Source organism: Rhinoraja longicauda, chromosome 29 (assembly GCF_053455715.1).
Source record: "Rhinoraja longicauda isolate Sanriku21f chromosome 29, sRhiLon1.1, whole genome shotgun sequence".
Classification (NCBI taxonomy): Eukaryota; Metazoa; Chordata; class Chondrichthyes; order Rajiformes; family Arhynchobatidae; genus Rhinoraja; species Rhinoraja longicauda.
In genome coordinates this window covers 15,596,392-15,612,668 of record NC_135981.1, presented here as the reverse complement: position 1 = coordinate 15,612,668, position 16,277 = coordinate 15,596,392, and the positions used below count along the sequence as shown (strand labels likewise).

Genomic DNA, 16,277 nt, shown 5'->3' with positions numbered 1-16,277 from the left:
CAAATTTGCTAATGGTACTTTTAATCCCTTCATCCAAGTCATGATGTTTTCTGCCACATGAAGTGTACTATATGCCCAATATATTTTGTGACGAGAAATAGAACCTTTACATCTTTTACAATAATATTGCACTTCAGAACAATGCGAATACATTACTTAAAAATGTTTACAAATTCTGGTTCTTTGCAACTACCAAGTACTTTATCCTGGACCTAGCACATTCATGTAATCATAAAAAAAACCCATCAACACCTCTACTTCCTTGGCAGATTGAGGAGATTTGATACGTCAACAAATACTTTTGAGTTTCTACAGGTGTACTTAGAGAACAGATAACTGGTTGCATCATAGCCTGGTTCGGCACTCGAACATTCAGGAATGGAGATTACAAAAATGGCGAACAATGTCCAATCAATAACGGGTACTGACCTCCCACCATCTGAGATATATAGGAGCTGCCCCAAAAAGGTAGCCAGCATCATCAAAGACGCACAGCACCTTGGCCATGCTCTCATTTCACTCCTGCCATTGAGAAAATGGTTCAGGAACATCAACTTTCCAACAACCATCAGGCTATTGAATACTATGAACACCAGCAAAATTCTGAACTGTGCAAGAAGGAACTGCAGATGCTCGTTTAAACCAAAGGAAGACACAAAACACTGGAGTAACTCAGCGGGACGGGCAGCATCTCTGGAGCAAAGGAATGGGTGACGTTTCGGGTCGAGACAGTCTGAAGAAGAGTCTTGACCTGAAACGTCACCCATTCCTCCTCTCCAGATATGCTGCCTAAAATTATTAACTGTCTTTGTTGCACTACAGAATTTGGGCGTTTCGTACTGCACTATATTTTTATTTATTGAACTTTATTTTTAACAACTATTACTACACCAATTCATTTTCTCCAGAGATGTTTCCTAACCCGCTGAGTTACTCGAGTTTTTTGTGTCTATCTTTGGTTTAAACCAGCATCTGCAGTTCCTTTCTACTTTTATTTGGTATCTATTGAATACTGTGTTTACAAACCTGTTGTGTTGCTGCAAGTAAGAATTTCATTGTTTCATTCTCATGTATCAAAACAAAACAATCTTGACTCTTATTCCAAAGTTTACAAACCACTAGTTTTCAATTTAATTTTATTTATGTTCTTCATAGAAGTAACTTTTTCAACGGCATTTAATTGTTGCAGTTAGATTAAACATATTTTTTAAATATAGCACTGAGTACAACATGTTAAGTTTTTCAATAAAATAACTAGAACCATAAAAGAAAGAGTACTAAGACAAATCCAAATAAATAACAAAAGTGCATCATCTCATAATAGTTACTTAATGAAAAAAAAACACAGCATGAACCTGGAAGTATACTCATCTTAGTGGAAATGTAATGCTTCAAAATTACAGAAGAAAAATATAATGTTGTTGCCGTCACAGAGTTTCTGGTAAAAACTAGTGCAGCGGATCAAAACTGCAACGGTATTGGCTCACTTAAGGTCCCAACTTGTGAGAAAGAAATGGACTAGTTTCAGTCTCATTCTGAATACCAGAAAAGTCTTTACATACCATTTCCATGTATTCTGTAAACCAAACTGGAGGCAGCTGCCAATTTTGCTTGGGTTGATTTGCATCTTTGGGCGGCACCTAAGAAACATTGATAGGAACGTTACTTCATTTGCATAGATCAAAATTGTGGAAAGCAGTGTACAGCCAATGAGCCAGAACAAAAATATTCCAAAATATCAAGAAAACTATTATAATTGTTATCGCTAGTTTATTCAAAACAAGTCAGGCAATTTCGACCACATCTGTGGAATCCTGAAGCGATGAATCAATGAAATGAAAAAGGTAATATACCCAAAATAGGCACAAAATGCTGGAGTAACTCAGCGGGTCAAGCAGCTTCTGGAGAAAATAGGTGACGTTTCTGGTCGAGACCCTTCCTCAGACCGTGCGTTGCCCACACAGGCAACATATACCTATATCAACAATACAATTACCTATTTAAAGTTTAATGGTAGAGCATGGGATTATGGAGGTGGTAGGAAATCAGTCATGCCTCTTTTCCCAACAGGTGGAAATGAAGGAACAGGCCAGGAGGAATTCACTTCTTTCTCTCTTCCACATCAATTTCTTGCAGCAACAGCTAGCTGGCTTAGTAATAATATTGACTACACTGTGGGGGCACGATCCTCTGCACCTTCGATCATAAAACAGTATGCGACACAAGTGACAAAGCACATGGGAGGCAACAGCTTATTGTTTTGAAAAAATAAGCCTGGTAAAAGAATGCAACTTGCTTTCCAATTTAATTAAGTATAAAACGGAAGTAGTAAATACAGTAAACCCTCATTTTAACAGACCCGTTCATAACGGATTTTGGTTATAGCCGAGAGAGCTGCCGGGACACGTCTTTCTTTAGGCTGCTGCCACTGATGGGACGCTCCCTACCCTCTCACCTGCTGCCACTTCTTATGTTGACCATCACTCTGTCCACTCCCCACTCAACCACAGCTGCCTCCTCCCTCTCCTGTCACTCGGTCCACTGGGCCTCTTTTGTCCACCTCCCATCCCTTCACCACCACTGCCTTGTCCTCTTTCTTCCTTGGAGACGCCGACATACTCAACCTTGGAAGCAGCAGCATGTGAGAAGAGAGGGTGCCGTGTAGTGACTGAGCGTGTCCTGTCGGCGACAGCGGCCTCAAGAAAAGGTTGTCCTCACAGGCTACATTAGGAGCTGCAATAGCCGCATGAACCGGTGGTGTCAGCACCTAGTTTTTTTAAGATGAAACTACAGAAAATGCTGGAGTAACTCAGCAAAATGAATCAGTCTGAAGAAGTGTACCGATGTCACCTATCATGTTCTCCAGCCATGCTGTCTGACCCATTGCGTTACTCCAGCACTTTGTGTTTGTTTGTGTACTAACCAAAATCTGTGGTTCTATGTTTCAATTATATAGAATGATAATGCCTTACTTGGTTATAACGGACAATCAGCAATTATGAACACCACCATCCCACCCACCCCCAAGGTTCGTTATAATGGGAGTTTACTGCACAGACAGATTAGTTGAAGTCACATTCTGAAGTAATGGCAACTTCAGTCCTTTTCCAACTAAGTCCTTCAGACCCCCAACAGAGAGATCTTCAAAACGTTTCAGTTTAATTAGTCATTTATTGAAGTAGTAATACAAACAGATCTGTATCTCTCCAAACCTTTCTCGTCGCAGGTCTGATAAGAACTATATCTCGCCATACTCCTTGTGTCTGCCCCTCCCATCTCAGCATCTCCAGATATACCCCTAATTCTGGCTCCTCCCAGTCCATTATGCCCATATATGTACTCGTCTCACGACAAGCCCCAAGTGTCCAAAAATAATACAACAAAATACAAACTAATATAATATGCTCAACAACTAGCACCAACACAAATGGCTCCTACAATTCCAATTTACTATTGCTGTGGACTAATGTGCAAGGCTAAGCCAGTGATCAATACAACCATTGGTTGGCCCTTGAGAATGTTTTCTTTCTACAAATAAAATTACCTTTCTTTTAGTTTCTTGCAAAACCTTCATCTCAGGGCCAATGACTTTTATTAATTGTGAATGTTTCACGTCTTTTTTCTTAATTTTCTTATTCTGAGACCCCTTCAACTCATTATTTTCAAACGTTCTCTTTGTGCTGTGATTTTCCATTTTATCCTTCAGTTTTACTTCATAGGCATTCATTTGAATCTGCTTTCCTTGTTTAACTGCACTCTGATCAGGAAGAAAACAAAACAATAAAGATAGAAATCACATTATACTAAATGCAGATCACAGGCACCAACAATTAAACAGAATGGCTTACTACCAAACAGCATGCACTTCTATTTTCAAAAGTTAAGGAAAACACAGCCAGCTGGGAGTAGATACAATGTTTATAAAACTATAATAGCAATTCTAGATGGAATGTTTAAATAATTAATTGTAAATCTTAATTCAACAAACCTGATTTATTAACAGATAGAACAAAGAAATGAAAATGCCTTCATTATCCAATCCGTCCTAACTTGATTCCAATTGCAACCCATGTTTCCAACCCTTTAATGCCCTCTAGTTTAATTTGGCAAGCTGAAGAGATGAAGAAGTTACAGTCTTGTTCACAAGAGGAACAACTACTCATATTTATCTAGCACTTTTAAACACAGCAAAGTGCTTAAATGGATAATATCAAGCCAATTCTGAGACTAATCCAGAAAGGATGACATTAAGAGTATCTCAAAATGGAGGAAGGAGAGCTCGAGAATTTGAAACAGCTCTGGTGATTGATTTCTAAAGAGATCACTATCAGTGAGCAAAAATTAATAAACTTCAGGCATGTACAAGATGCTGCAATTGGAGAAGTACAGACATCCAAAGAATTAGGGAGGGGCAAAAAGGGAAGCAAGAACATGAATAAGAATTTTAAAATTATACTGTTGCTTAAGCAAGAAACAAGACAAGTACATTTAAGGAGATTGATAAGTAAGTTTTAGCGAATAAGGACAAAGGAGAGCTGGGGTTTCAGATGTTTGTGGAAGGTAAAAAGCAGGAGCTCATCACATCTGCACTGGTACATTCGAATCTGAGAGGTAGTAAAGACATAGGGGAAGGCGTCATCTACAGATGTACTGAGTCAGGCATGGAGTTCAATAACATTAAAGAATGGAAGTAGATTGTTTTGATGTCACTGCTAAAACTGGTTCGTCATTTAGTTTGTACTCAAATGCCAGACAATAGATTAGAATTTAATTTGTTTAGCCTTATACAGTTTTCAGGGAGATGGACCGAGTCAGCAGCTAGAGTCCAGACATGAAAATAATGCCTTTTGTCTAATAATTAGTTGTGGAATAGCTATGGTCACCAAAAATATTATGAATTATGAATGCAAACATTTTTTAATAAATTTGTAAGCAACAGATAGGTGATGCCACAGCTCAACCGGGTTTCAGTGCATATGTAGAAATCCAACAACTTTCCCAAGCTGATCAGATTAAGGAGATGCCCATGGTGTAGAAGTTGGAAGAGAAGCATTTCCCTGGCAATGGCTGTGTGGAACGAGATATAGAATGTACCCATATTTATTCATGACATTTGACTACTTACATACATTAAAAGGATTAATAATCTGAGTTGTAAATTGGTGAATTGGTGAATTTACTGATGCAACTGATTACAAGGAAGTAAAAAAAAAGAAATATTTATTGCAGTACTCTGAAGCAATTCCCTTTGTGTAAAAGTCAACTAAAGTACTCAATGTGGGAAATTAAGCAGAATTAAACAACAGAATTGAATATCAAAGTTGTGTTAAATCAGAATTAACTAATTACCTTTAAAAGTTCTTCATATTCCCCTGCAGAAGAGAAAACATATAAAACAAAACTATCATACAAGAAGAGCAAGGACAATACAAATGTCTAATATGAACCTTATAAGCTGTGACTATATAACAAAGCTAATTACAAAAAAATTGCAATTTTGTTGTTTTAAAAACATAAAAACAAAAAAACAAATCCTACAACTGCAGTATTTACCGATCCCACCAGCAGAGTACCAGAGAACACCTGTGTCCTCTCCTTAAGTCCCATGGCTTCCTAAAAACTAATGATGTTTCTTAACCAGTATATACCACATCTTCTCATCTAGAGGTCCTTCTAATCAACATTGAGCACTGAATCCAGAAGAGCTTGTTTTAACACATCAAGGCACAGTAATTGGTTGTTCAACCCCAAACTGTGCATGGTTTATTAGCACAGGCTTCTTCTCGTACCACAGACTTCAGTTGATGTTTCTTGGAAAAACATAGATACGATTCATAAAATGATACACTGTTCTCACACGGTTAACTTTTTACCTGCTTTTTCTGTTTGAGGTTTGAGGCCAAACACAATAAGCATTGAATTCAAAAGTATACCCCAACAATTTTAATTGAACCACAGACTTTTAATTCTTACCAATATGATTAGGTGCACCTACCTGCACTGTTAACAGATACCTGGAAAAAGAAAAAGATTGTGAAACATAGCATACACTGATAAAAATTGTCCATTATCAAGCAAACACATACATTGCATTGAAGACAGAGACAGCAGATGCTGCAATCTTCAGCAAAAGAGTCAGGCAGCATCTGTGAAGTGAAATGGACAGACATTTCAGGTTGAGGCCCTAAACATCAGACTGACTGAAGATGGGTCCTGACCAAAAACATTGTCTGTCCTCTTCCCTCCATAGATGCTGCCTGACCTGCTGAGTTCCTCTAGCACTTTGTTTTTAAATATACATTGCCGTCTAAGATAGTGATGAATATTTCACTAATGAATATTTCACTCCTACACACAATGCTTGGAATAAGAAATCCTTTCAGAACAATTACAGGAACCTTCAATGCAAGGAAGCGAAGCTATACATGCAGTTGGTGTTTACATGTTTTGAAGAAATCCTACATCGTTCAGCTCACTGAATTTAGCTACAGATGGATAAAATCTCAAGTTTAACTAGATGACCTTCAAAGATCTCTGGCATGCATGCAATCTTCAGATAATTAACCACTGCATCCCTCAACTTTGTGTAGACCCTCTAATTGATTTGTTCTGACAAATCCCATTAACAAACCAGACTATCTAACAATTCATCCCCAATGCCCTGCAGTGCCAGCTCAATTATCAGATCATTAAATGTGCTAGCAATTTAGCCTGGTTCTAATCTTCTATCCATGTCTTTTGAAGTCCTCAAAGAACCTACTTATTTTTATTTCCCATCTCCCAAAAGAATGCTCATTGCTTGAACATTAAAGTAACAGATCAGCATAGGTTTAACTCATTGCAGGTTAACAGCAGATGCCATCAACTCCAAACAGCACAACTCAAAAAGAAATTAATCTTCCAAAAAAAGACATCACACGTTAAATCACGTCAGTTACCGATCAATGTCAGCCACATTTAAAGCTACAATCCTATTATTCAATTAGTACAGAATATTTCAGGGCTTGACCTTAACATCACAGGAACTCACCTCTTCATTATCTTCATCAAAGTACTTCACTTGAACATGGTTGAGATCAAATGATACTTTTATCTGAAAAAAGATGTGTACTTTTTAAAATTCATGGAATATATCAATCACAGTAAAACACGTACTAAAGCGTCCAATTATTGACAAACTCACATACAGAAAGTGTACTGTTAGAGTTACAAGACACCAATTAGTTCTACTTGGTTCTCAGTTATTTCAAATAAAATCCAGAAATCATCTCAAACCTTTTTTTTTAAATGCATCAAAATTCCAACCCGCCAGGCAGGCCTGTGAAGTGAAAGCTTCATACCACATGGAATACCTGGAAATTTGTATTTCAGCTAAACAAATGATTTTCTTTCTTTTCTCCATGAAGATTCCAACTACCACCACCAGCTGCAGAAAGTCAAATCTGTACCAAAAAGGCAACAGGCCCTTGTACAGCGTCTTAATGTCCTAAGATAATTCACATTTTTCATTCTCTCCTTATGTGCACAACTTTATACAATTATGCAGATGCAACGCTGCATTCCATGCCTGTTGGGGAAAGCTCAAGCTGTTGCAAATATAGTTCAGGTCATATTAAAAGATTATTAGCTAACTCTTTCACCAAAGATGCTGTCTGACTTGCTCAATATTTGTGTCATTCTCCTATGTCATGGATTCATAAACTTGATGTTTTCAATCACAACTAAAACATTTAACTATTAATTAATATTTTAATACTCTTAATATTGCCCCAGAAATTGTTGTGAATTAACTATTATTAAACACAACTGGCTCCATCATCATATATAATTCACATGCACAATAAGCATGCACACAGATACACCAGGCACAAAATTAACGTATCCATCCCTATTCCTCCCAAACTTATCCTCTATACACAGCCCAAATTCATCTTTCCACAAACTCTGACAGATTGTGAAAGAATATGAAATGCTTTGTGCATTTGCAGAGACTGTGAAGCCTTGAGTCGCAGAGCCCCCAAAATGTTATTGTGCATAACTGAACCATGTCTCCCATAGCATCCTGTACATGGCACTTTGTACTGCACCTGTACAGATGCTTTAATATATTTAGACACACATCTCATCAGTTTGCACTTTAAGCTTTATCAACCAAGTTATGGTGCAAAGGATGGAAAAGAAAAAAACAATCCTGTTCTTGCTTTGGTACCCTAGCAATATATTACATATATTTTGATAAAATCTCAATTATGATCAAAATATTTTATACTCTTGAATTCAAATTGGAGTAATCAAGTTCCATTCAATATTTTGCATAGCATCTTGAATTGGTGCAGGTTTAGAAAATTAGCCCAAAAAAGTCCTTTAATGGAATATTTGCAGCATCAGCAATGACATAATAGACCCAAGGGGGGGGGGGCGAAGAAAGAATTGCTTTCGTCAACATACATGACACAATAGAACTTTATTTATCCCAGGAGGGAAATTGGTCTGCCAACAGTCATAAAACACAACAAGATACATGAAACATGAAATTAAAGTGACAAGTCCAGGATTGGGGATGTGCAGAAATTAGGGACGTGGGGAGTGGAAGACACGCAATCTGCCCCGTGACAGAACTATCAAGCTAGCTTTATAGATGGAGTGGGTCTGCTGGGCTGCTTAATCAGCACGTTTTTGAGTTTTAAATATAAGTATCAGTGTGACTCACTGAAAGTACTCTCGCCTCAGAAAGAGGTTCCTCAATATTTGCTTTAGGGCTTGAAAAATTAATTAATGCAAAAATGCTGATAGATCTTCTCAGACTTAAACATCACACAATATCTTGTTTGTTTGTTCAGCTCAATTAAAAAATGATTAGTTTTATGCTAAGATGATCATTGAGTTATTACTGATATTCTTATAAAACACTGTTCAAAATAATCACTAAAAATAGATCACGCAGCATTTTACATTGCTGTTTGTAGACCTTGCTATGAAAAAGCTTTCTGGCTCAGCACAAAATTCAAAAACACTGCATTACTACAGGATCATGAATTATACTATATTAAAAGGTGTCGAAGGCAGTAGATGTTACAATCAATCATATTTTAACATTGATGGATTGATTCTTTATTGTCACGTGTGCTTGGTACAGTAAAATTCTGGGTTTCATAACATTTTAGAACTGGTAATAAAAAAAATCTGCCTCTTAAATATTTTGCGATTTTGTACTTTGAAACTTTTCCTGATAGAACACCCAAACTATTTTCAGGAATTCAACCATTTACTAGAAGAGAATAGTTAGAACAAACTCTTAAATTTTGTGGATTACTCTCGGTTTCAATTGTTGCATTTCTTTAGTTTCCAACACCTTCCTTATTTTTAAGGAACTTCAGTAAAAACAAAGATGCTTCGTCATTCAATTCATTAAGAACAAACCCGTGATTGTAGCCCAAGGAAGCAATACCTCAAAGGGAGAAATCACAAATTATCCACCACTGATGCTTCATGACAGCACTTGAAGTAAAAGAAACGATTCAGCACAATATATCCAACTGAATGACAGAAACCAAAAGGATCAAGTAAAATTGACGCACGGCTACAAAATTCTAACCTACCCAAGAAAAGACAAGCTAAACGTTGAAAAGCCAAGTCCAAACAAGACAAAGACCCAGCTTCTTAACATTTAAAAATAATAACAGAAAGATGGTCTTTACATTGCAGCCATGCATCAAAAAACAATAGTTTAGCTCTTAAATTACATTTCTCTGATGGGAACCATATTTGAATGCAAAATATTTACTATCCCTCAGGGGTGGGCTTAACAGAAAGATAAAAGTTACTAGTATACAACCTATTTTAAAAATGCCAGGTTCAAATTTATTTCATCTTGTACGAAAAGTTATCAACCTCTTCAGCCATCGTTCTATTGTTCGCTCTCTTGTTCACTCAATAGCTGCCGGATTTGCCAAAAATCAAATCAGTGCCATATGGAAAGCCAGAAAGCCTGCCTACCAAATATTCTTTAACTAGCACAGCCACATAAAATTAATGCCAGGGGATCTATTATACCAGCATTAGTCAGAATACACAACAGTATCAACAGATTCTGGACCTTGCATTGTACACCATTCTTGGCTACACCCACAGTAATGCCACATCACAATGCTTCTATTGTAAAATGGGCATGCATAGGAAACATTAGCATACATTTAAGGAAAATCAATCAGGCACCCAATCAGTGAAAAGCACTAAATAGGATAACAGCTTATTATCGAGGAAATAATAAACTGATCTACACCTCATTTAAATAAAATGGTTCCTTTAATTAAGAACATAAGGGGTAATGAATTAATGTACAATAGTTTTAGTTCTAAAAGAAATGTTAATACTAATGCCTGAAAGGAACATATTGCACCTAGATTTGTGAAACAGTAAAACATAATTTAGCTGACATTAAGCTATGAATTTGTAATTTTTTAGAAACTGTGATAAATTGTGTAAGGTCTCCGAAGACCAGAGTTGTTAATATTACAATCTTATTCAAAAAGTAATGCAAGGATTAACCCAACTTCACAGGCCAATCGATTTCACCTCAGTAGTAGAGAAGCTTATAGAAATGATGATTACAGACAATTAACAGTCACCAGCAATATTGCAATCTAGTATTGGTTTGCCTGTAACTCATTTTTCTGGTGACAAAATAGAGGGCAATGTGGTGGACATGGTAAATATGCCACATCTTTGATTTATCTAGATTTAAGCCTATTGGCCAAATTTGGCATTTCCAGCACCTGTGAATATTGGACAAACCAAAGTTTCTGAATTGACACCCAACACAAAACTTGGAACCACACAGTAAATCACGAAGCGGTGACAAGTGGTACATTCAGGCTGATAGAATTGGCAGACATGTGGTAACAATATTTAACAGATAAATGCTAAGTATTTGTGTCAGTAGAAAAAATGAGAAGCTATACAAAATATTGAACATAATTCTCAAAAGGGGACAAGTGGAGGGGGGAATCTGCATGTATATGTGCATAAATCAAGTGAACTCAATAAGGCAAGTCGAGACTGTGGTTGAAAAACACATGGGATCGTGAGTTTTTTAACAGAGATTTAGAATACACTAGACAAAGTGGGCCCGTTGGGCCCATTCCCCACTCCCCCATTCTCTCGTCCCCCATCCCCACTCTTACTCTCCCCACACTCTCCCCTTTGGCCCGTCCTCTTAGGGTTTCCATTGTATCCGGGAGGGGGTGAGGGAGTGAAGGGGGGAGGGAGGGAGAGGGAGGTTTGGGGGAGGGAGGTGTGGAGTGATCGAGGGGGAGGGAGTGGTGGAGGGAGGGATGTGTTGAGGATGGAGGGTGGAGGGAGGGGGGGAGGGTGATGAGAGATGGGGTGGTAAGGAGGGAGGGAAATACATGATCAAGCAAGTCATGACAAACTGTTTTAAAAACATTATTTCAGCCATGACTGGACCGTGTCCCGTCACGATTAAAGAGGGATGCAAAGACCTCAGAGAGGGTGTAGAAGACATTTACTCCAATGATGCCCAAGATGTTAAACGAATAGAATAGAAAAGCGGAGAGTTCCCCCGGGTCAGGACATTTTGAGACGACCTGTCAAAAGTATAAGACTGGTAAAGGCCTGGAGAGACCAGGTAGAGACTTGGGACTCAAGAATGGGACGGCATGTAATGACAAAAGAATTAGAGGTCAAGTGAGGAAAAACTGCCCTACCCAAAATATAATTAGGTATGATGGAAAAGATAGATTCGAAAGCAGTATTCAATGAAAACCGGAGGAGCATTTGAAGGAAGAAGGGCTGAAGGGTCATAGAATAAAAAGTGTAGCGAATTCAGCACGATGCTTTATTCTTCTAACTAAACGTTAAGGATTCACTGTGCCATAGCCTTTATGTAATCTTGTAATGTCATTCCAGCATGGAAATGCTTGGCATACTGATACAAAATGTTGGGCAAAAGGAGGAAAGTAGCCCCAGGATGTCGTGGTTTAATTAAAATAAAATAACAATCCGATCGCCGCCACAACAACAAATGCAAACACCATATGTACGACGGCTGGTTTACACCGAAAATGTTGGAGTAACTCAGCGGGACAGGCAGCATTTCCGGAGAGAAGGAATGGGTGACATTTCGGGTCGAGACCCTCCTTCAGACGGCGTTTGGGCGGACGATACAAGGATGACTTCCCAGAGCCGCGGGGGTGGGGGCGCGGAGGCGGTCTCCCCGACAACCCCAGCCAGGGCCCGGTGGGCAACCAGGGGCCTGCGGCTCGGGCTGGGCTTCTCCCGCACTCACCATCGCCTCCAGGTCGGCCCACGTCGTCGTCGCCGCCGAGCCGCACACCAGGAAAGTCTGTGTGTGGGCGCCGCAGCTGACGCACAGCTGGATCTGTGTCTCCATACCCCCCGCGGTGCCAGTGCCGGAGCCGGTGAGGTGTGCGCGGCGCTCCGCCTGCCCTCGCTCAGAGCGGGGCTGTACGGTGGTGGTGGTAGCGGTGGTGTCGGTGTCGCTCCTCGGCCGCCCTCGCCTCTGTTTACCTCACACCGCCCACCCCTCCCAGCACCCACCGCGGTAAACACCGCCGCGTCAGCTGACAGGAAGCGTCCTCTTCCGCCACATCTTTATCAAATATCACACTCGGTTATCACCCGCCAGCGGCCAAAAAACACGGCGATACGTCGAGGAGAAATGGGTACCGTGACTAGGAAGCGCGGCGTGATGGGACATTCGCAGCCGTGAGGAGATAAATTTAACTTCAAAGCCGAACCCCCCCCTCTCTCTCTCTGTTTAGCGTCATGACGTACAATCGGCCTTGCGTCACGCGTGCGTAATCGCGTCACGTGTTGTGACGCGGTGGGTGTCACGTGATGCCGCAGAAATGCGGGAAAAACAAAATATGGCGGCGACGGCTCGCTGTTGAGTCGAGTTGTTGTAGATGTGGTGGTGGTTTTTTATCGTGTGTTGGGATTGCGACTCCTCCGGGTCGAAGCACCGGTCGGGACAGGTACTGTGCAAGGCAAGGGATGGGATCTCTGGCTTCGCCGTCAGTGCGGGCGGTGGGCAGGCTGACATTATCTGTAGTAGTTATTCACAAAATGCTGGAGTAACTCAGCAGGTCAGGCAGCATCTCAGGGGAGAAGGAATGGGCGACGTTTTGGGTCGAGACCCTTCCTCAGTAGTGTCAGTCAGTGGGAGGGCTATTGCGTTACACGGGTGGTGAGGCCGGACACATCTGACTGAACACAGAATAAAACAGGCTGAAAGTACAACAGTTTGTGCTTTGAAGCCTATGTGCTGATGTTAATACAATAAGAGTCATAAAGTTGTACACCACAGAAACTGGCCCATCTTGCCATGCCATATTCGGTTAGTCCCATTTGACCCCTATCTCTGAACTTTTCCCAACACGTACCTGTCGTTTCATTGTATCGGTTTCTATGGCTTCCTCTGGTAGCGCAGTCCAGATGTTCTTGACCATATGGGTCGATGAATGTTGTGGAGGGAAAGAGAATGGAGGAAGGTGAGAGAGGGAAAGAAGGTCAGTGTATGAAACTACCAATAGTGTGCTTTTTGATTGAGCTCATTTAAAATGCAATTTCTCCACGTAATTTATGGTAATTTATCAATTTTATGTTATTGGGAGATGATGAAGAAGTGAAATGCTGAAGTTATGATTGGCCCATAACACTCCAACCATTCCATCCGTGTAGTTGTTGAAATATATTTTAAATGTTACAATTGTATGTGCCTCTGCCACTTCTTGCAGCTTATTGCACTACCCACCATACTGTGTTCCTCTCTCACCTTAAATTAATGGCTTCTAATTTCAGCCTTCCCTTAAGTTGGGGAAAAAAACTGACCATCATGCAGGTACTTTTATAAAAGTCGACAAAATCACCTTTCAGTCCTTTTGCACCAACTAATGATAACATTTTGTGTCTCTCTTTGGTATAAACCAACGACTGCGGTACATTGTTATAACAATTTAGTTTGACAATATGTGAAGTAATGTGTATAGTTTTGAACTCCATACTCAGGAAAGGATATACTTGTCATTGAAGAATGAATTGCTGGAATGGTAGGATTACTGTGTGAGGATGGATTATAGTCATACAAGAATCATGTCCATGGTGACCAAGTATCCTGCTACAATAATCCCATTTATCAGCACTTGGTCCATAGACTTCCATCCCAAGGCAATTCAAGCACTCGCATTGTTACTTAGAACACGTGTAGAACATAGAACAGTACAGCACAGAAGTTGGCTCATCGGCCACAATGTTTGTGCTGAACATGATGCCAAGTTAAATTGATCGCATCTGTCGGTATGTGATCCATATCCCTCTATCCTCTCTAGTGTTTATCCAAAATCCTCTTAAACGCTACTATTTTATCTAACTACCACCACCCCATCTACCTCCACCACCACCCATGTTCCAGGTCCCCACCAGTGCGTGTGTGTGTGCGTGCGTATCTACATATGAGATGCTTGTTATGTTGAAAGCAAACTACTCATTTAGGAAGGTAGACACAAAATGCTGGAGTAACTCAGCGGGATAGGCAGCATTTCTGGAGAGATGGGTGACGTTTCGGGTCGAGACTGAAGAAGGGTCTCGACCCAAAACGTCACCCATTCCTTCTCTCCAGAGATGCATTTTGTGTCCACCTTCGATTTAAACCAGCATATGCAGTTATTTCCTACACTCATTTAGGAAAGCTGAAATGTACGAGCTGAAACTTGCATCAAGCATCCTGTGGCCAATGTTGTTTACTTAATAGACCATCCATTAAGCCTGTCAAAAAAATGTTTGGTGTTGCTAATTTTGACGAACCTGTGAAAGTCAAAATCCATTTGTGTCCTCTACTTTTCCATGCAGCGATTGAACACTGCTTATTTGATAACTTTTTGTACAAATATTTGTTGAAGTACATATTGTAAATGGCTGGTCCCAAGCACTGTTTCCCTGCAGTGCTCCACAATCACAGCCTGTGAACCTGAGAAAAGACCCATTTTAGTCTTAAAGTTTATCTTTGATGTAATTATACAATCTCTTGCATGAGACTTATTCCAGCGCTTCTGAGAATCCAAATACACTGCATCTGCTGGTCCCCTTCACCTATTCGGCTAATCATGTCCTCAAAGATTTCATCATCGTGATTTTCATCTGGAGTTCATGCTAACCTATTCTTCATCAATGTGCAGTACTGTATTCAATTGTTTTATCCTTTGCAGAGTGCAGTATTTTCCCTACCATTAATGTTCAACTAACAGGTTTCCTCTTCCTCTTCTGTTTTCTCTTTCCCTCCTTCTATAAATAATGAGGTTGTCAATCTGCTGGGACAATTCCAGAATGTATGGAAATTGTGGAAGATGATAAGCAGAGGACCCACGTTCTCTGCAACCACCAAAAATAAATGCCAATGCTGGAAATCTGAAATGAAAACAGGAAATGCTGAAAATGTTTAGCTGTTCTGGCAGCATTCACAGATCATTTCTCAGAACTCGAGGTTGTAGATTGTTTGGTCTTCACAAATCTTTGCCATACAAATTAATAGGTTTTTTAAATGTGGGAATTTTCTTCAGTTTCTCAGTCTCCCTAGATTTTGTTTATCTTCCGTGAAGACAGAAACACACTTGTTTAATTTCCTGTTATGAATTCTCCCACCTTTTGTCTGCAGGGGCCCAGATTTGTGCTCACTGGGTTTCTTCCATTTGCACCAGTCACGGTGGTGCAGCAGTAGAGTTGCTGCCTTACAGCGAATGCAGAGCCGGATACACGGGTTCGATTCCTTCTACGGGTGCTGTCTGTGCGGAGTTTGTACGTTCTCCCCGTGACCGTGTGGGTTTTCTCCGAGATCTTCGGTTTTCCTCTCACGCTCCAAAGACATACAGGTTTGTAGGTTAATTGGCTTGGTAAATGTAAAAATTGTCCCTAGTGGATGTAGGATAGTGTTAATGCGTGGGGGATCACTGGTCGGCGCGGACCCAGTGGGCCGAAAGGGCCTGTTTCCGTGCTGTATCTCTAAACTAAATAATCTCTTAGATGAGTTTACTCTCATTTTCTACCTTGCTTTCTTAAAATCAATTTCTGGATATTCCTTGAGTTTAAAACTGCTCCCTATCCCACTAGTGCTGTACCTGGCAACTCTAAATCTCAGGCATGTGGATTTCCGTGTTTTTAAAATCCATTTTCCGTGCCTTTTGCATGATTTCCGTGTTTTTCACTATGCCAAATAAACGGAGAAATGGGATCGAAAAAAAAGG

General features: G+C 40.0%; 2 protein-coding genes across 5 annotated transcripts in view; one reads left to right on the top strand and one right to left on the bottom strand.

The window, feature by feature from the left end:
* Positions 1-12,627, bottom strand: part of nbr1a (NBR1 autophagy cargo receptor a) — a 49,090-nt gene extending 36,463 nt beyond the window's left edge. For 2 of the 3 annotated variants that reach the window (XR_013549107.1, XM_078424359.1), the window contains exons 1-6: positions 12,308-12,627; positions 7,031-7,093; positions 5,996-6,014; positions 5,350-5,372; positions 3,545-3,757; positions 1,563-1,640 (exon numbers count right to left, since the gene is read on the bottom strand). Coding sequence is in view for 2 of the 3 variants with exons in the window: in XM_078424359.1 (XP_078280485.1) it covers positions 1,563-1,640; positions 3,545-3,757; positions 5,350-5,372; positions 5,996-6,014; positions 7,031-7,093; positions 12,308-12,412 (501 nt within the window). In the remaining variant the exon portion in view is untranslated. The remainder of the gene's footprint in view (positions 1-1,562; positions 1,641-3,544; positions 3,758-5,349; positions 5,373-5,995; positions 6,015-7,030; positions 7,094-12,307) is intronic. The other variant, XM_078424358.1, reaches the window with a different exon arrangement.
* Positions 12,457-16,277, top strand: part of LOC144607482 (breast cancer type 1 susceptibility protein homolog) — a 70,867-nt gene continuing 67,046 nt past the window's right edge. The window contains exons 1-2 of one of the 2 annotated variants that reach the window (XM_078424357.1): positions 12,457-12,747; positions 15,692-15,905. The gene's annotated coding sequence lies outside the window, so the exon portion shown is untranslated. The remainder of the gene's footprint in view (positions 12,748-15,691; positions 15,906-16,277) is intronic. The other variant, XM_078424356.1, reaches the window with a different exon arrangement.